The 21515-nt window shown below is 43.0% G+C and overlaps 1 protein-coding gene across 2 annotated transcripts in view; it reads right to left on the bottom strand.

Moving 5' to 3' along the window:
- The window catches only part of ZNF704 (zinc finger protein 704), a 236700-nt gene that overhangs the window by 44863 nt on the left and 170322 nt on the right, over positions 1–21515 (bottom strand). For both annotated transcript variants that reach the window (XM_032759913.2, XM_058443764.1), the window contains exons 3-4: positions 8805–8908; positions 3025–3257 (exon numbers count right to left, since the gene is read on the bottom strand). In XM_032759913.2, coding sequence (XP_032615804.1) covers positions 3025–3257; positions 8805–8908 — 337 coding nt within the window. The remainder of the gene's footprint in view (positions 1–3024; positions 3258–8804; positions 8909–21515) is intronic.

Here is a 21515-nt window from a genome sequence, read left to right on the forward strand (position 1 = left end):
GTGAATCTTTTGATTTCCAATCAGGACATCTTAATTTACCACAAATCATATTATCTCTTTATAACAAAGAACAGAAGCTTCCAAACTTTTTTGATGATGAGCCACAATAAGAAATACATTTTGCACAGCACATACACATATGTATACATTGAAACAAAATTATCAAGAAACAATACTTATCCTTATTATGTACAGTGTACTTTATTCTGTTTTATTGATTAAAGAGTGAGTCATTAAATTGATTCACAACCCTCTAGTGGATTGAGATGTGCAGTGTGGAAAAAACTGATCTAGAAGGTTCTCAAACAATACCCACAGAACAAGTGACTATCACAATGGGTTTTAAATGGGTATTATGAAACTGAGGGAAAGAAGAGGAAAATAAGATGAACACAGAAAGTTCTACCAACTAGACAGAACATATGTCTGGTTTAAGCAAATAAACTTAACTCTGAGAAATCTTTTGAAATATGATTTTTAAAATCTCTAAAATAACTATTACAAGTACTGTGTTCTGTCACATCACGAACACAGCATTTATCACTTGTAATTATTGCCTTTTTACACATCAATTATCAACCACCCAACTTTTGACACCTTGAAGGAAAAAACTATGCCTTATTCTCAGGGCAATAAGCATTTTGCCTGACATGTGCTCAGTAAATATTGGTTCACCTAATAAATTTAAAAAAGAATAGCATCAGCCTCACCTTCTTGTTATTTCACTGTTCAAAGTAACTTTAAGTTCAAAAGGCCAAGGGAACAACTTGGTCTGTGTAAAATCCATGCATTAAATATTAGTGACTACAATCAGTATCCTATTGGTCTCACCCTGGGGACATCTAAAGTCTGAATAGAGGGAGAAGTCATAAAGAAAGAAGGATAAACACTATTCTTATTTGTTCATTCCTTCCCAGTATCCAGCTTCTTCTGGAGTGAGCCTGTGCTCATCCAATAAAAATAAATATATATAATAAAAAAATTAAAAAATAAAAAATATAAAAAAGGAAGCTTTTTTCCTTTTCCTTTGGTGACTTTACCTTAATTTAGTTAAAGCCTATAGACCTTCCATATGAGGCTAACAAGTGCAGTCTAATTGGGATGCAAGAGTGTGAATTTTGGCTCAGTGGCTACATTAGAAATGGAAGGGTATGACAGGCTTTCATTAATGTGCCTTAAATAACATTGGGGTTCCCTGTGCTGTGAGTCCTTGTCACAACCCTGGGCCATGCCTATTGAGTGTTCAAACTACACACTCAGAAAACCCCAGGGAGACAGTCTGTGAAGCTCAAAGTAACAGGAAAAGACTTCAGGTCCCTACCACTGTCCTGCCTGCAGGTACCCACTGATACAAGTGCCAGCCTCTCTCCCCTACTGGTCAAGTGAAGACCCAGTGTCCCTGGGGACCCACAGGGTGCCAGAACAACTCCAGCCCCTTTGCATGACAGACTGGTGTGAAACAGCAACTCTTCAGGCCACTGCCTCTGGGAAGGTTGGGGACTACATTAATATCCTCTTTTCTGGACAAAAATGTCAGCCTTTTTCACATGTACATACCCAGAGAGAGTGCCCACATCACCTCCACTGTTACACATGTAGAATGATGCTGAGAGATGCAGGGAGGGAAGGCATTGTTGGATCAATGCCATCTCTTTGTTTTCTTCTTTGAAATGAATTGGGGGAAGAAAAAAGTTTGCACTGCAGTCCTCAGGGCTTTGTATTGGATTTTTGTTTGTGAACAGCCATTAATAATGAAGCTACCAATACAAAATTTAAAGACCAATACATATAACAACAGTTTTACATTTATGTGGTGATTTTAAAAATAATGCCAAATGTCTTCTAGATTTAGTGGTAGTATAGTGATAGTTTTGCTTTATTCTGTGAAATGGAAATGTTTTTGAAAAATTATGAGTGAACATAACTTAAATGTACCTGAAGAGAATGAAAAGAATATGAACTTGAGGCTCAGGCAGATCTGGGTTTGAATGGTGGCTCTGTCCCTTTCTAACCTGCCTGACAGCGGCCAGTTAAATGTACAATCAAATCTCTCTGATCCTCAGTTTCCTCATATCAAGATGGAAATGCAAAACTTACCATATAGGACTGCTGGGAGGATTAAACAAATCTGTAATCAGTTAATTTGCTAAATCAATTAATTAGATGTCTTTTTTTTCTTCTACTCCTTTTTGTTTTGTTTAAAGCAACAGAGTCTCACTCTGTTGCCCAGACTGGAGTGCAGTGGCCAGATCATAGCTCACTGCAGTCTTGAACTCTTGGACTAAAGCGATCCTCCTACCTCAGCCTCCTGAGTAGATGAGACTACACGTGCATGCCACTACACTGAACTAATTTTTTTTTTATTTAAATTTTTTTTGTAGAGACAGGGTCTTGCTATGTTGCACAGGCTGGTCTCCAACTCCTGGTCTCAAGCAATCTTCCTGCCTCTGTCTCCCAAAGCAGTGGGACTACAGGTGTGAGCCACTGTGCCTGGCCCTTTTTCACTTTTTATTTAGTTAATATGTAATTTCTAGGATGTAAGAATGGAAGTTTGTTTATAGCTCAGCTTTTATGTATATTTCACAGATGACTGCTAAAAATGAGATACAAAATATTCTTCCCAATAACCCTTCAGGGCTGACTGAGAAAAGAGAAAAATATATTAATTATATTTTACATATGAAAAAAATAAGTCCCATGAAGAGAGTGAGTTCATACCGAAGCAAGCCTGAGGTCCAATTTTCCAACTTACAAATACTGGTAAGTCCCAGGTCAGCAATTTATAACCAGAGGATGGGACACGTGTGTATATACCTTCAGGAAACTTACCAGTATTTGTCATTTTTAAATTGTCACCATAACAATTTCTATTCAAACTTCAAGAACATTAAAGAGGAACGTAAGCTACTTCTTTCCACAGAAAGGGGGTGTAGGTCCAAGGTTAAGCTCACACCAGCCCTTCAGAGAGTACGCAAAACACCTTCAGGTAACTGAATGCAGAAGACCGCGTGGCTGACCACCAACCTTTCTTTTCCTGGGAATGGGCTCGTCGAAGAGCAGGTTGCTGGCCTCCGCCTCGTCGATGCCGTCGTCTGGCTGTGCAGGGCTGCGGAAGGGCTTGAAGCTGTCAGCCGAGAGCGGCGGCGACGGCGTGGACGGGTTGGACTGGTCGCTGGGGGCGCTCCAGCTCCAGTAGCCGCTGCTGCTGGTGCTGGAAGGCACGCAGCCGCCCTCCTTCCAGGATCCGCTGAGGCTCTCTGTGTGCACACAAACACAGTCAGTGCCAGGACCCCTGCGTGCCCGGGCATGGTTCAGTGGTGAAGTGGGAGCCTTGGTTCTACACCAGTGAAACCACCCCAGCCCTCTCAATCATCTGCAACAGCTGGGTATGTAAGTTTTTGTTCTATTTATACAGCCCCTCCCAAAAGCCACATTGTAGTTTATAAACATTTAATTATTTTAACCTCATGATAATAGGTTTTTCTAAGAGTTTTCTGATGCGTTTTTGTATTGTGCAACACAAATTTCTTGGGATCATAGTGGGGATTATATGGAAAAAAAAGATTTTCTTGTTCACTAAGTTTGGGGAGCTCTGGGTTTATCGACTGCAGTATTTCTAAGAAATGAATATCATTTGCAGTATTCTCCTGAATGGTTTAGTCACAGAGTTCCCTCTCACCCCAACCCCTCCAATTTCAATATTTTTTAAAAAAGGGATTTCTTAGCTGAGGGCAGTGGCTCACTTCTCTTATTCTAGCATTTTGAGAGACTGAGGTAGGAGGATCGCTTGAGGCCAGGAATTCGAGGCCAGCCTAGGTTACATAGCGAGACCCGCCTAGGTTACATAGTGAGACCCTGTCTGTACAGAAGAAATGAAAGGATTAGCCCAGTGTGGTGGCATGCACCTGTAGTCCCAGCTACTCTGGAGGCTGAGGAGGGAGGGTTACCTGAGCCCAGGTGTTTGAGGCTGCAGTGAGCTATGACTGGGTCACTGCACTCTAGCCTGGGTGAAAGAGCGAGATTCTGTTTCAAAAAAAAGTTGGGGGGGTGGGGGGTTCTTATAGGACTGTTATTCTTAGAATATATTTATAGAAAGTTAGTCTAACACTTAAGAATCTAAGAGAAATAATTTCTGGATAGTTATCTAAAGCCCCTTTCCATTCTGCTTATTACAACAAATAGTAATGCCTTACATTTTGTGAGTGTTTTACATTTTACAAAGCTTATTCGCACAGTCTCAAGCATTCTCAAAACATCTGTCCTTCAGAATAAGGATTATTATCCCAGTTTTATAGATGAGGACCCTGAGGCAGCAGGAAGCAAAGTGACTTGCTACATGACTGGTAAGTATCCCTGGTGGGCCCAGGCCACCAGGAAGAGGTTGGACCTATTTTCTCAGTGCATGCAGTCCCTGGGCTGTAAACAATCTCCATTCTCTCTGGCAAAGCTGGGATAGGATAAAAATTTATTGGCAATAATTACTCTAAGATTGCTATTGGCTCTTACTTTTCCATTTGTGGTGGAAAGCATTATGAAATGTTTGCTAATGTGGAGAGATTTCTGCCCGGTTAGAATGTCTTCTGCCAGCCTGGCCAATATGGCGAAACACCGTCTCTACTAAAAATACAAAAATTAGCTGGACATGGTGGTGCATGCCTGTAATCCCAGCTTCTGGGGTGCTGAGGCAGGAGGATCACTTGAACTTGGGAGGCAGAGGTTGCAGTGAGCCGAGATGGTGCCACTGCACTCCAGCCTGGGCAACAGAGTGAGACTCTGTCTCAAAAAAAAAAAAAAATGTCTTCTGGGTGCTCTTTTAATCACTGAAGAGTTGCTTTACCTTTCAAGATGCACAACCTTAATTAGCATTTATACAAATTCTACTTTTTTTGGATAATTTCTCCTCCATATTTATGTGCATTTTGAATATATTAAAAGTATGTTCTAACTGCGAGGAAAAAAATCCCCAAATGCCTCATTAAAAAAATACTGTTAACGTCTGTGTGATTAGTAATGAAGTGAAGACAAATGGTAGATTATCATTCATGGGGAGATTTCATAACTGCCTTTACCTAATTATAGATTTCTAGCATATTCCTCAACTATGTCAAGCAAAAAGTTAAGTTAGAGGAGTGAAGCTTTAAGTTGAAATAGGAGAAGCTACCCATCTCATTACAGCTAGGTTCTTTTAGAATGAAATGGTCATTTATGCAGTCTCATGCTTTGCCAGCATCAACAAAACCAAACTAGCATCTCACTCCCTGCAGTCTACACAGAGACTGATACACTCACCAGACTGGATTTGCCTATTGTAAATAAGAAAGCTCTATTTAGTATAACAGGAGTTCAAGAAGAGCATAATATAAGGCTTGATGATTTTACTTGGTGTGAAAAACTCCCTTGGCAGGCCTGGGTGGCTTATAAATATACTGTAGTATGCATTTGTAAAATAAAATAAAGTAATGGTGCTAGATGTATAATCATGTTAAGTATGAGGCACTGAATTTATTTTGAAAACCAACTATTATTACAGTGTGGTTACATGGCTTCATGTCAATGCCGAAAGTGGATTTGCTTACTGATTTGTGAATGACATTTCTTTTAGAAAGACTATTTAGTCAGAAGGACTATAAGTGATATAGAAATGATTTTTCTCAGAAAAAAGTCAGGTCTGATTTATAATATTCTTAGGGGACAGAGCCTCCTTATATTAAACCTCTGTTTGTCAAGAATGGAGACAGGCACTGCTGGACTCTCACCCTCTTTGCAGACCCACTTCCTGACAGAATGATCCTTTTTAGGCACAGAAAATGATCACAACAGTTTCCAAAAACTCACTGATGTGCAATAATTCTAGAGAAAATCTTTTTTTTCCTAAAAAAAAAGGCTTCATTATCATAAATTGCTTTCCCTATTTAAGAATTTGCTTTTTCTTACAGACTAAATGAGAGACAGCAGACAATTTGGGGTTATTAGTTGAGTAGTTATTTTTTAAACCATAAATGAGCACTGAATTACTTTATTACTGTGCTGACAAAAGTTTGCACTGGAGAGCCAAAAGGTTTATTTTAATTCTGACCTTTAAGTACAAAGGAACACTAAAAATGTTCTCAATTAAAAAATGAAGCCAATGGTAAAAATAATGATTACTTTAAAACACACTTTTTTTTTCCTCTAAGGATTCCATGAAATTCCGCAATTCCTTTTCCCTAGAATATGTTTTGGGGGTTTTCCAGGGTTTTTTTTTTATTTTTTAGAGTTGGAGTCTTGCTCTGTCACCCAGGCTGAAGTGCAGTGGCACCATAAGCTCAATGCAACCCCAAAGTCCTGGGCCAGGACTACAGGCGTGTTACCACACCTGGCTATAGTTTTGCCTTTACTATAATCCTTCTTTAGCACTGCCAAAGTGAGAAAGGTAAATCAGAATACCCATTTGCCAGAGAACCCCAGAAGAGCAGTCAGGTCACTGAATGGGAGTAGTCAGGCCCATTTCAAGAGCAACTCATCTAGTGCTATGTAAAGAGGAGGTGTTGGCTGGGTATGGTGGCTTCCGCCTGTAATCCCAGCACTTTGGGAGGCCGAGGCAGGCAGATCACCTGATGTCAGGAGTTCGGGACCAGCCTGGCCAACATGGTGAAAACCTGTCTCTACTAAAATTACAAAAATTACCTGGGTGTGGTGGCACATGCCAGTAATCTCAGCTACTTGGGAGACTGAGGCATGAGAATCGCTTGAACCCAGGAGGCGGTGGTTGCAGTGAGCCAAGATAGTGCCACTGCACTCCAGCCTGGGTGACAGAGCAAGACTCCATCTCAAAAAAAAAAAAGGAAGTGTTATCCCAGCTTGGTGAATGATGATGTTGCTGGGCAATACTGATTCATGACATGAATTTGAATTCCTAGCATCTTGATCATTCTTTCCCTCTTATAATGGGGTTGGAGTAAGTTTTGGTGAGGCCTCAATGTATGTTCAACAAATTTATTTTAACACCTCACGCTTAAAACCAAATTGTGTGTGAACCATATCTTAATCTCATAATTGACCACGCTGGTTTTTGAGAGAAGGTTTTCACTGATCCTAAGTCTCATTCAGTGGTCTCGGTGCATTACATTTCAGTGAACTTCAATCTGCAATCTGGCTTTCTCCCTTGGGGAGTGCTCTTGACAAAGCCACCAGTGACCACCTTCTTGATGGAAAATTCAGTCTTTTTAATGCATGACCTTCTGAAGCATCAGACACTTCTCCTTAAAACATGCTTTTCCCTTGGTTTCCATGAAACCACACTCTCCTGGCCTTCCTCTACCTCTCTGGTCACCCGTCAGGGTCTTCCTGGGCTCTTTTCCCACTGCCAATCCCTTGCATGATGGTGAGCTTCACTGCTTCCTTCCTTGGCCATCTTCTCTTCTCACTCTGTTTTTACATAACTCTCTCATGATGATCTCATCTACTCTCATGGCTTCAAAATGTTGCCTTCTAATTCTGTACCTTCAGCCCAGCTCTCTCTCCCAAGATGTGCCCAAATCTCTACCAGATGTTGCTCCTTGAATGATCGTCAGGCACTGCCTATTAAACATGTTTCCTATTGTCTTCTTCAGCAACCTCAGCTCTTGAACCAAACATTTGCCAATACATCTCTTCCTGTGCATTTGTCACCTGCCCCAGTGAATGTCCTCCCCTTGCTGAAGCACACCAACTGCCTGGAAGTCATCCTTGACACACCCTCCTGCTCATTCTCTCTGTATTCTCACCAAATACTCTTGATTCTGCATTCTTCACATTTCTTGATTATGTCCTATTCACCTCCACTGTGACCACCAAGATCTTTTTTTTTTTCCTTTGGCTGATAAACCTAATCATAACTTTGCAGTGCTAGAATCACTTTAATAGTGCTCCCATAGCCTCAGCATAAAGTCCAAACTCCTAGCCAGGCATAAATGATCCCTCCTGATAGGTCTGCCAGTCTCTCCAACTTCACCTCCTACTGCCTGACCTCCTTATTTATTGTATTGGATTATATGAGACAAAATCATATCATGATTAAGAGAATAAATCTGGAATCAAAATGATATGGAGAATTTCAGTTCTGCCAGTTAATCTCTGTGAGGCTTAGTTTACTCATCTGTAAAATAGTGATAATAATATCTCATAGAATTGTTGTGGGAATTACAGGAAATAAGGCAAGCATAGTACTTGTTTACTGACACATAGTAATGCTCAATAAATGCTAGCCATTAATATGGCTATGATTGATGGTCTTTCTTCCCCCAAAAGATAGTATACTACCTGGGAGTGTGGATACTTTTTCAATGAGGTATTCAATTCATCTAGCATGGTACCTGATAAATGTGTGTGGAATAAATGAATGGACTAAATAATTCTATTTGATTAAGGAGTCTGAGACAATGTTTTTAAAAATATTTAATCTGAGAGTTCTTTGATCCAACTGCCTCCCCAGTCAAACAGAAATAATGCTAGGGAAAATAATTCATTAGCTCAATCTTCATTTACCTGGGAAAAAAAGGGACACAAGTACTGCAAAGATGTCCTGGCAAGGCAGAAAACAAAGGAACTCAATAAAAGTGAGTTGAATGGAGGGATGGGTGAACGAGAAGCAGTGGGCTCCCTGGGAAAATGAAAAGGAGGCTGATAGCTCTGGGGGCCTCTATTTCTTCCATGTTTTTCTTTGCTTCCTGCTAATGGGTGAGGGTCGGTGGTTCATAGCGTTTGACAGGAATGAGACGCCTCAAAGAAAGGCCCTGCTCTTGGTGTCAAGGGGCCCTTCCCTATGTCCCACATCCTGGGCTTACCATTCGGCCGCACGGGAGGACTTCGAACCAAAGGGCTAGTCGACAAGCTGGTTAGTACCATTGCTGCTGTCACCTTGTCCATGTCTAGTTCCTCTGAAGATTTCCTGTAAAACAGGAAGGGACATTGGTGACTGTTCACTCTGTATCTGCTGTGGGCCACACAAGGTGCGACACGCTGTCACACGTTTACTCCATTAACTTATCCCCATGAACAACTGATGCTCTGTTAGCTTTATTTTATAGACGAGGAAGCTGAAGCCCATGAAGTGAAGTGTTTCAAAGTCAGACACTATTAGGAAGACAAGGATTCCGTCATCCATACTTCATCTAACAACTGTTCATTGAGAGTGCGCTGTGGGCTAGACCCTGTTCTAGCCACGAGTGATATGAGGTGAACAGCAGACAAGGTTCTTGCTTTCATGGAGCCTAGAGGATGGTGGGAAGCAACACACTTATCAGTAAACAAACAAGCTAGAAGGAACAGTATCATTTCTGATAGTGACAAGGGCTATGAAGCGCATAAACAGGCTAACGTGACAGTGCCTGCCTGTGGGGGCTGCATCTAAGGTGATCAGATGTTTCTCTGAGGCGGTGACATCTGAGGTGAACTGTGAAGGTCGGGGAGAGTCTGTCCTGAGGGGCAGGGAAGTGCACCCCAAGCAGAGGCAGCAGCCTGCAGAAAGGCATGGCAGCAGGAATGTGCGGGAATGTTTAAAGGCTGACCCTAGAGTGTGAGAAGGGGAGAGCAGTGCAGGGCTGGTCAGACGGGGTCCGGTGGCCATGGAAGGTGTTTTAATTTTATTCTAAGTGAAACGGGAAGTCCCTGGGAGGCTTTAAGCAGGCCTAGGAAGTAATATGATAAATATTTGTAATATAATTAGCTGAGCTGCTACATGGAGAATGGATTTTAGGGAAGGTAGAATAGAAGCAGGGAGGCCACTTAGGAGGAGACTGCTAGGAGTCCAGGCGAGCTTGGACTAGGGTGGGGACAGTGGTAGGAGACCCAGCAGGACTGGCTGATGCACTTGGACGTGGGAGATGAGCAAAAGGGAGCGAGGAAGACTGTCAGGTGTTGGCTGGAGCACTAACTAGAGCCATTTACTGAGATGGGAAAGGCTGGAGGAGAAATGCAACTAAGGGTGTTTGAACTCCTGAGCTTTAAAAAAATTTTTTTAAAACTACTTACTATAGAAAGAGTAGGTCATGGGAATAGTTACCATGTTGTTAAAGTGAAGAGCCACTGGTAATCATTCAGTGAGATGAAGAGGTTGCTCTGGTTCATTAATTTTGGCCAGTTAACCCTGAATAAAGGTTCATAAGATTATGATCATGGTGACCGGAGTCAACTTGTTTAAGCTTAATTCAATAAAGGAGGCAAAATTGAGAGGCAAAAGTTTGTGTCGTACGATGAAATCAAATAAATTGTACCACCTCCTGAGAGATGGACATTTTCAAATTAGAGAACAGTTGAAGAAGCCCAACAGAGGATTAATAAGCCATATCCACAAATGAATTGTCACTTTGACAAATGTGGCTTTCATTCACAGGTGTGCTGTCTAATTTGTAAAAGCAATGAACTCTTAGAGATAGAAACTTCACAGCACTGCTTCACAAAACAGTGGGAAGAGAAATTCTTAAGTTGGAGAAAAAAACAAATGGTTCCCAATTATGAGGGGGCTGCTCAATTAATTTCATCATGAAGCTACAAAAATTGTTACAGTTTGGCTCTCTGATGTCCACCCATGATACTAAATTATTAAACAAAGCCTATTCTTTCAATCCAAGGTACCAAGAGATGGAAATCTTTGAAATTTTCTTCAATAATTCTTCTCAAAGCACCTTATGCTCTTTTTTTTAGCAAATTGTTCTATCAAAAGACAAATTACTTGTTTCAGAGACTGACAATTAAAATACTTCTGTAAAGCAAGCTTAAGAGTGCACAATGAAATCCACTCCATACAAAGTTTTCAAGACAACCTCATACACTTAGAGGGAAAAAAACTGTTCATTCATTTGGCATACCATTTAAAGATTTTACAGTATTCACAGTTTACAAGATTTCTGTACTTGGGAATAAAGGTAAAGCCATTTTCTTAAACAGACAAAGCCTCTTGAAATGGCATCAGGGAAAGAATGCAAAGCACCTTCAGGTAATTCTGAGTGTTTTGTTGGCTCAATCTCCCCATGTAACGCTGGTCACAGAAGGGATAAGTTGGGGCTTGCTGCATATCCACTAATCCACCTTGGGGCTCCTCCAACTGTCTGCCCTTCCCAGAGCCCAGCTCCAGGATCACCCAGAGTGGGGCACACCTGAACTGGCTGCTGCCTGCATCTCTTCCAAGACTGAATTAGGAGGGCTGTTGACTTCTCTTTCCAACGGCCAGTCTACTTTTATTCCCTAACCAAAGATTTAAGAACCAGGATAGGAGGTCCGTGCACCTGGTACAGGGGGATGACATGATTTGGTAAGGAGAGGGTCCCCTCGCCCCCTCTCCTGGTTCTTACAATGACTTGCTAAACAACCTTTTTCCCTCTTCTACATCTTGGTTTCAGGGACCTTTTCGCCCCTCTCTCAATCTGCTTTGTATCTTTTTTGATTTTCCACACCTAAGGTGAACATTTTGCTTTAGAGGTCTAATTGATAATTAACTCAAATACTGATTTATGTGTTTTTTAAAATATGACAATCAATATAGAATGCATCATTATAAAATATACATTTATTTTACATTGTGAAAATCTACCATATTTCAAAATAATTATTGAGCATCATAAAGAGATTTACAATGAAGAATGAAAAAAGGAATAATTAGTATAATCAGAGTGTTTTTGGATTTGGATTACCTTTAAGTTTCCTGCTGGCACTGGAAATCACTAACAACAACAAAGTCAAAGGAATACATCACTAATGACTCAGTTAACCTGTATTTCTCAGAGAATATTTTAATCATGCTACATGAAACATTACCAGATGATACGGCCTTGTGCTAAGTTGTGTTTTTGTTTTTATCTTTGTTTAATTTCTTTTGGTACACTACTATCTAATTACTGATTAACTGGTGCTGTAAATTCAAATCCTTATAATTAAACATGAAGAGATGATATACAAAGTAGAATTAGTTACACTTTGAGAAAACTGCTGCAAAGCCCTCCTTGTAGATTTAGAGTTATTGAGAAAAAACAAACCACTAGAGGTGATATTAAATATTCTCTCCTAATTTGAATCTCAATCTACAATTTAAAACCTTAAGAATCATGTTTACTAAAGGCTTTTACCTTTTCAATTAATCTTTCCTCCAGCCATACTTGAATACTATGGGACTTAAATTCGGAATTATTTAAAAAATACAGGTTGAGTATTCATTATCGTTTTTGTTTCATTTTTTTTTTTTTTTTTTTGAGTGACCTTTATCTGTCACCAGGTGAGTGCAGTGGTTTATTTGCCTCATGCACCTTCAGTAGAGACGGGGTTTCACCATGTTGACCATGCTGGTCTCAAATTCCTGACCTCAGGTGATCCACCTGCCTTAGTCTCCCAAAGTGCTGGGATTACAGGCTTGAGCCAACGCGCCCGGCCAGATTTGATTTTGAAATATTTGCATATATATAATGTAAGATATTGGGGATGGGACACAACTCTAAACACAAAATTGATTTATGTTTCATATACACCTTACCCACATAGCCCGAGGTAAGTTTATTTTATCCTAGGGGATGCTGAACAAACTGTGTGTTGTGTGACTGTGACTTGCTGCATGAGGTCAGGTGTGGACTTTTCCATTTGTGGTGTCATGTTGGTGCTCAAAAAGTTTTGGGCTTTGAAGTGCTTCAGATTTCAGATTTTGGAATGAGAGATGCTCAACCCATAATAGAAGTATTCATTGTCACTCTATACATGATTTGTTCCTGAAGCTGACCTGGCTTCTGTGGATGAACAGGATTTCAAGATGGGAGAAACACATCAAGGAAGGGAAGCTGGTGAGCCCTGGGCTTGCTGGGAGACTGCTCAAGGGTCCTATGTGAGGGATGTGGTGGAAAGCGGGGCAGAGCCTGAGCCAGACCATGGGGGTGTGTGTGCCAGGATAAGCGGTTTGTTGTATTCCTATAAGCAAAGCGAATCCATGGAACATTCATGAACCCAGGAGTGAGGTGATCAATCTGTATTTAGGAAATGAGTGAAAATGGAAAATGTAAGGAAAGGGAGGAAATGGGAGGCAGGCTGTTCAGCTGTTTTTAGTAAAGTCTCATTTCAACCTCAAAGTATTAGATTAAGAGGGACACTGCCCCTCCATGCAGAGATACTATTCAGTCTATGAGTACGGACCTTCCTGGATTTCTGCTGAGGCTGTGTTCTGGACCTCTCCAGGAGAGGCAGCAACAGTAATGATTAAGAGTGTAGGTTCCAGAATGAGTTAGATAATGTGGCTTCAGATCCACTCTCTGCATTACTACCTGTGTGACCTTGGGCAAATTACTTAAACTGTTTCCTTATCTGTAAAAGAAGGATAAACATAGACTTGTTGAGAGGGTTAAATGAGAAAAGTACATGAGCACCAGCATGAGCCTCAGCCACAGTAAGAGTTCATGTTATCTCGGCTATTACTAACCTTCCAATTCCTGACTACACCCATAGTGTGTGTCCCCCGTGAGGGAGGAGAGCATTAGATGACTTCACTTGCTTTTCTTGTTCAGCACCAGCACTAGCAGTTGTGGATTTTCTTTTTGTAAGGCAGGTATATTATTTTTGATAATGAAAAGACTGCTATAACTCTGTAAGAGCTGGCAACTGGCTCATGGAGAAGCAGCTGCTGGTCCCTCACTAGAGTTTCCAGTCGGTGCTTTGGCAAAGATACTGCTCATTACATGATGAGTCTTGGCCAGACTGTCCACAAATAGAAAAGCCTAGAGTGCTTGTTTGGATTCTACGTTTAAGAGTTTATGCTTTCAATACTCACTCTTGGAGCACTAGGGCTGTGCTAGACAGGAGAATTAACAGTCTTTGTAAAAATGAACAGTCTCTACCCTCTTCAGCTGTGGTCTATTGGAGAACTAGACCTTAATCAAACACACATACAAATAAACATAAACTTACAAATGTGATAAATGCCAGGAAGAGTACTATTGATTTGATGAGGACCAACCTAGGCACTTCTAGCTAACGGAAGAACAGGGGTGAGACTGGAAGTGAGTATGGGTGTTGCCTCAGAGGACGGAAGAGCTTTTGGGCAGTGGAAGAGCCAGGGCAAGGCTTCCTTTAAAAAGGAAAGGGAAGACTGAACACGAAGTGCAGTGTGCTTGGGAGGGGCAGCCCAGGGAGGGCCTTCCATGCTCTATAAGGGCTTTATCCTTATCTTAAAGGCCCTGGGAAGCACTGAAGTGTTTTAAGCGGAGTGGGGTTGGGAGAGGTTGGGTAAGGTTGGGGTGATGCTATCAGATTAGCTTTTCAAAAAGCTCATTTTGGCTGCCGTGTGGAAAATGAGTTTCTTGGGTTTGACAACCAATCTTTTATCTGAGGAATTGATTGTCTGATGACTGTGGCAGCAGGTTGCAGAATGACATCATCTACTACATGAAGAGGCAATCAGCGCAGTGCGCAGCATCAGCAGAGGCAGCCCGGCCAGGTCTCATGCATGGGTGGGTGTGGCCGGTCTGTCCTTCAGCGCTCAGCTATGGCCTGTGCTTACAAACCCAGCTATTGTTTGTGCCGCAAGAAGCCTTTTCCTTCTTTTGAGCCACTTCGTGCCTGAATACTGCCTGCTTGGAGGGTGCACATAAACACTGTCTCCTGTGACTAGCTAAGGGAGAGATGTTTTACACCTTGGAGAGCCATAAAAGACATTTATCGGCAATTAAAGTGCTATAGTAACAAATGGAAGTAAAAATGAATAATATATTCCTTAGATTAGCACTAATCTAGTTTCTTAGCAACTATTGAAATCTGCTGTCTAGACCAAGTTCAGTCACTTTTAAAAACTTGTGATATTCTTAACATAAGGAATAATATCTGAAAATAAAATCTTTTACTGGAAAGGCTATAATAATCATCCCCAATCTTGGAATTCTGAGAAAGCTTTTACTAAGAGTTTGGAAAACTGGATTCAGTAACTATTAAATATGATAAAGCACAAAACTTCATTTCCATTTCAAAGAAATCTTGTAGAAAAAGTGGTGAATGTTAACTCTTCCCAATTAATTTTAGCTGCTATTTCTTTTAAGACTATAGGGAAGTCAGTATTCATCAAAATTGATGGAAAAAGAAAAAAAAATCAAAGGGAAAATTAGAAAGCTGCCTATTGCAATAAAGTGTTCAGTGGCCTCGATCAAAAAAGATGGAAAAATTAGAGCGAATACATCATAACACATAAGGCAATATACACCAGTATATTTGAAGCCATCTGTGGTGAAGGGTCATTTTTAAGAAATTTTTAATATGTCATGGATCGAAACTATATGAAAAAACCATGGCCTGTGGAAAATATCTACATGTCTTCCTCTTAATTTCTATACCTGGCTCAACGTGGACTGTAGCAAAGAGTTTGCAGACTGGCACTGGCCCATGGTCCACACTTTGAGTAGCATGAAGCTAGGCAGTTGCTTTAATTTCCATTAAACTTTGAAAAGACTCCCTCCTGTCCCTCTTTCTCCCACTTTCTGTTCTTGGCTCATGGATCCTCTACCACTTCTCTCCCCACCCACTCTGCCCACTGGACCCTATGTTCCATTGCAAATTGACCCTTGCATGACCTCGCCCCCTCCCCTTTTACCATACCCAGGCTCTCCCTTGTAGGTCACTCCTCCTTTCCACTGGAGTTGCTCATCCCTTTACCCTCTGTGAGGTCAGGTGGGGTGTGGGCCTTTCATCTGCCTCCCTTAGGAGACCATCCCCCTTCACCTACATGCAAAAGCTCCTGGTTCTTTGAGGCACAGACCATGCACTTATCTTGTTCTCTTTTCTATTTCAGGCATTGACCTTCCTGTCAGGACTTCTCTCCCCTAATATTCATAAAATACTTTGGCACATAAATTACAGCCTTTATTTTTTTACCTTGCTTGGAATTATGATCCTAGGAGAGGTACTGAAGGTGGCCAATATCCTAACTTTGTAACTTCTGTCTCCTTAACCCACCACCTCCAGCCAACATTCAGCAGAGTGCTGAGCTGGAGAGAAAAGATGTTGCAGTCTGACAGACTGCAGTTTAATCCCCAAAACCTCCATTTATTAGTGAGTGCTTTTAGGCAAATCTTGCAGTTTCACAAAACTTCAGATTCCTCATCTGTAAAATGGAAATGACAATAATACAGACCTTAGAGGGTTTGGAAGAGTTAAATAAGATGTGTAAAATATCTGGCATATACTAAACACTCAATGGTTATTATTATCCTCCTCTTTTACCTAAAACTGTTATTTCAGTGAGCCACTCTCAGGTTAAAAACCTGAATTTTATCTATTTAAATATTTATAGGTGAAATAACATGAAATCTTGGATTTGTGTGAATATACTGCAGCCTCCCACAACCCCTTCCTCAAAAGTGTGAGTTGGGGATGATTAGATGAAGTAAGATGGACAAAATGTTGAAGCCAGGGAATGGGTACTGAGGGAATCATTAGACCATTCTCTATGTGTGTAGATTTGAAACTTCCATAATATGATTTAAAACAAGAACACAGCATGAGCACACACCTGGATTTTGGCGGTCACCTGCCATCGCCCCACTTCAACTCCTCCCTCCCCTTTTCTGTCTAGCTCTACTCTCTGTCACTGCATCTGCTCCTCCATCTCCCAGAGACAGCCAGTCTCTGGATTTCTCCTTTCCTCCCAGGCAGTTAGAGGCTAGTACTTCTGACCTAGAATAGCTTGCTGCTGGCTACTGCTTCCCCGCTGCCAGGTCCACCGGTGGCTCAGCGGGGTGCTCCCTTTACCAGCATCCCTGAATCCCTGGCCTTGCTAGCCTTCTGCTCCACTGGTCCAGAAGAACCAAAACCTGGCTGAATCCTCCTGGGCTGCTCTTTACTGTTCCACCCCAGGGCAGTCAGTGCTGATGGGAAACAGCGAATGACTCTGCTGGCCGGGCCCATCCTCGGCACGCATCCTACCTGCACTTGGCCTCAGCAGGCCCTTCACTTGCCCTCGCTCACCACACCTGCCCGCTTCCAGCCAGGATTCTGCCTTATCTTCACCTCTCTGCAAGCCTCAGCTCCTGCCAACCCAAGCAGCAGACGCCTTTTCCTCCTAGATTATAGAGAGAATTGAGGCCTCTAGGCATGGTCTTTGTCACATTCTGCCTTTCTTATCTTCTTGCTTCAGTCTCGCAGGGAGGTTAGCATGGTGTTTTGCTTTTTGAAGCCACTGCCTCCACCTGTGCTGTCTTTATCCTCCTTCAACAAGACCTCCTCTCTCCTGTTCCCACTGGCCCTTCTCTATTAATAGGCTTCTGTTTTCTCCCCACTTACATGCAAGGGACCAAACAGGACTGGACAGAGAGATAGTAAAGAAATGAGGAGAGAAGTCCAGTGATTACAGATTCAAGAGGGAAGAGAATTTCAGGAAGAACAGGTTGACAGCATTAAGTGATGTAGAGAGATCAAGCCAGATGAGGACAGACAGGGAATTTAACTTAATTCCCTTGAAATTAGCAGCAAGGAAGTAGGTAGAGACTCTAGCAGGAGTGGAAGTGGACTGCTGTGGGTTGCGGGGTGGATGGAAACTGGGAAGTTGAGAAATTAGAGGCAGTCATTGCAGAGGACTCTTAAAGAGCTTGGCCATGAAGGGAAGGGAAACATGGTTCTTTGAGGAAGTTAGAGTGTTTTCCTGTTTGTTCTTCAGATGAAAGGAACTCTAGCATATTTAAATGCTGACAGGAAGGAGCTAGCAGGGATGAAGAGGTTGAAGATACAGGAGAGAAGGGATGAGGAATGGACAAGGTCTTTACTGGGGCAGCATGATGAGGGTCCTGGGCTCCAATGGAAGTAGCTTTAGACAAAAGGAGGAACAACCACCCCTTCTACCTGGAGTGAGGAGAACAAAGATGGGCTAGGTGCAAGCACGCTTGTAGGTGTGGGGCTGGGGAAGTTGATGCTTCTCTCTGGAGGTCTCTCCTCAGAAGCAGGTAGGTTTCTCTGTGGAGAGTGGAGAGGACATTGCCATGCTCAAGGTTTGGAATTGCTGTAACGCGTACTGGGAGAGAAAAAGGAGCTGTCAAGCAGCAACCGAGGCTCAGCTGAGGTTGGAAAGCTTGCTCCTGTTGTGATGGTCACCGGAGAGGGGGTCTGATGGCTGTGCCACAAGCCTGGGGTGGAACTGTGAGGGGAGGCTGCTGGACTAGCCCTATGCTGGGTTGTACAGTGAGTAAGGGCATGGAGGGTGCAAGGTTTTGAGAGAGAGCCATAGGTTCTTGGCTGGACTGGACAATGTGTGAAGGTTGGAGGGAAAAGATGGGGACAAATTGAGAGAAACCAGAGATCTTGATGGGGTCAAAATCAGGTGCCGAGGACACAAAAGCAAAGGCAAGCTGGAAGACCAGGAGGTTATGAGTAGGAGGGAGATACTGGAGATGGAGATTTTCTATGTAGAGAATTCTGAGAGATGGCTGAGTCCAAGGTATGGCCATGGGAGTAGATGGCAGAGGCATGGCAGAGGTGAAAGTCGCTGGATCGGGAATGGTGAGGCTGATGTCATCCGGGATGATGGCAGCATTGAGGGGAGGAAAGTTGTGGCCAGGTGGCTCAAGCCTTCCATAAAGGGCAAATGAGCAGGATGTCAGCAGAGTCAAGGAAATGGGAGTTGGAAGAAGTCTTCAAGCAGCAGGGCTTTACCTAAGAGTGGAGGGCAATGGCTTGGTAACAGCAATGGGGACACAGAAATGCACTCTTGGGAGGCTCCCCATTGCCCTCACATGAGACTTAACTCCAGTGCAGGAAACACCTGGCCTTCTCTGCTCTGGGTCTCCTGAAAATGGGTGGAGACCCATTTTCCCACAAGTCCTCTGCGGGAAAACTCTTCCAACTCGTGAAAATTCTCCATAAGAAGACTCACTTTCTCCTCTCCATACCTGTGAATAAGCTGTGCCCTCTGCTTGGAACAAGCTTTCTTCTCTTCCTGCACTTGCTGGCTTCTACTTACCCTTAGTACTCAGCTCCATCCAGCTCCTGGAAGCCGCCTTCCACCTGCCGAGGGCCAGGGGCACTGACTGCTGTGTTGTTGTTGAACTGCCTGTGCTTCCTCCTCCTCCCCACTGCGAAGATCAGGGCTTAGTCTTGCATCTTTTTATTCGCAACTTCTAGCACAAACCCTTGCTTAGGGTAAGTTTTGTTTTTGTTTGTTTGTTGAGGCAGGGTCTTGCTCTGTCGCCCAGCCTGGAGTGCAGTGGTGCGATCATGGGTCACTGTAGCTTCCACCTCCAGGGCTCAAAAGATCCTTCTGCCTCAGCCTCCTGAGTGGCTGGGACTACAGGCAAATGCCACCACGCCCGGCTAATTTTTTAAGTTTTTGTAGAGACAGGGTCTCACTATGTTGCCCAGGCTGGTCTCAAACTCCTGGACTCAAGTGATCTTCCTGCCTCAGCCTCCCAAAGTGAAGTGCTGGGATTACGGGCATGAGCCACTGTGCCCAACCTTGGAGTAAGTTCATAATGAAGGTTTTGTGGACAAGTTAGCATTAAGTAAGGATGGTGACAGTCCCAGAGGAGTGGCAGGGGGAAGCATAGAACATGTATCTGAAAAACTTCTGCAGTTGTCCTCTGCTCTTTCATCTTGTTAGACCTGGTGATTTATTTGTTTCCTCTTGTGGAAGACAATTCCTCAAAAATTCAAGTATTAAATAAATCATTCATAGGAATTTTTTTCCTTTTTACTGGCCCTAAAAATTGTTGGCTTATCTAAGCAAATGGATTTTGTTCCCGTGTCTGTGATAATTCTTCTATATTCACAAAGGCTCACAGACACATCAGTGAACTCTAGAATGTCAGCAATAACATTATTAAATAATAAGTTTCAAATCCCCTGAAAACAATTCTGTGTGATTAGCTGGACTTCTTGATGTGAGCAGGCTGCAAAGCACAGCTCAGAGAGGCATCTCGAACATTCCTTGATGGACTTTTTGCTTTGTAGGTTTAGCGCTTTTGATTGCAGCCAACATTTTCTCCCAGAAGTCACAAGGCCAGTCTTAAACTAACAGAAAGCCCTCTGTGTGCATGTGAGTGCCTGTGATATTGTGAAATAGATATTTTGTTTTCCTCCAACCCTGTCTCCTGCTGTACAACTCCTAAAATCCTTGGAATCTCCAGTGATAGGTGTCTTTTTGTATGCTAACGAGATGACTGGTGGCTGGCAGCTTCTAGGTCGCTTCTGGATGGTGCCGGTCACAGGAAAGACCAAGGCAGGATTAGATGGTTGGACTTTCGGGCACCGTCCCCCACCCCAACCTCTGGGGGTGGTGGGGGAAAGGGCTGATCACCAATGGCCAATGATTTACTAAATCATGCCTACATACAAAGCCTCCATAAAACCCAAAAGGACAGGGTTTGGAGAGCTTCCAGACAGCGGGACATGTGGAGGTTCCCAGGGGGTGGTGCACCCAGGAAGGGCAGAGAAATGCCACACCCCTTCCCACATACTGTGCCCTACACATCTCATCTGTATCCTTTATAATAACCTTCATAATAAACCAGTAAATATAAGTCAGTTTCTCTGAATTCTGTGAGCAGCTCTAGCAAATTAATCAAACCTGAGGAGGGTGTCCTGGGAACCCTGATTTACAGTCAGTTGGTCAGAAGCACAGTAAAACAACCTGAAACAACCTGGGGCTTGGGATTGGCATCACAAGTGTGGAATTCTTGTGGGACTGACACTTCTTCAGGTAGACAGTGTCACATTTGAATTGGAGGACACCCCCCTGCAGAACTGGTTGCTTCCTTGATGTATGGGGAAAACTCCCACACATTTGGTGTCAGAAGTATGTTGTGGGAGTGCAGTGGCAGAGCCTGAGCGTTTACCCCTGAATTCTTAGAGCTCCCTTCTGGGACTGCCACTGAGGCTGCATATGATGCAAAAAGACCAGAGGGAACACAGCAAATTCCTGAATTTATTTGGATAGTGTGTGTTTTGTGTGTCTCTGTGTATGGGTGTTGTATCTATGTGGGTTGGTGTCCTGTGTGTTTGTGTGTGTGTCTGTATGTGTGCCTCGGTCCTGTGTGTATCTGTGTATGCATTTGTGTGTGTGTGTGTGTGTGTGTGTGTGTGTGTCAGTCTCCGTGTCTGTGTGGGTCAGTGCCTCTGTGTGGACTTGTGTGTGCTCTGTGCATGGAGGAGGAGATGAGGGAGTGGGAGGTGGCTGTGCCGCAGACCCTGTCTCCTGACCTGTCTCTGGCTGCCAGGGCAGCCAGCCTCTTTCTTCTAGCTCCCTGGGATGGCAAAGTCCTTGCTTGCTTCTCTGTACCCACTAAGTATGAGCCTGCTACTCAGTCATGGCCAAAGAAAGGCTATCAAACTCTGGAAAGTGCTCTTGATTGTTTCAGGAAGCTGCTGGCTGGGCTGCATTTAGCTGGGCTGCTGTCTGTCCAGGCTGTCAACCAGTCACTCCTGGAGTCCTGGGGAGCACCTCATCCAGCAAAGCTTGTTGTATGTGCAGGGGCAGGAGGGCCCAGGCTAATGGGGTTGAAGTACCCTGTGTCATTTGGGAAGTCTGCAGGTTAACGATCCACCTGATAAATGTC

The sequence above is a fragment of the Hylobates moloch genome, unplaced genomic scaffold (assembly GCF_009828535.3).
Source record: "Hylobates moloch isolate HMO894 unplaced genomic scaffold, HMol_V3 SCAFFOLD_9, whole genome shotgun sequence".
NCBI classification, from domain to species: Eukaryota; Metazoa; Chordata; class Mammalia; order Primates; family Hylobatidae; genus Hylobates; species Hylobates moloch.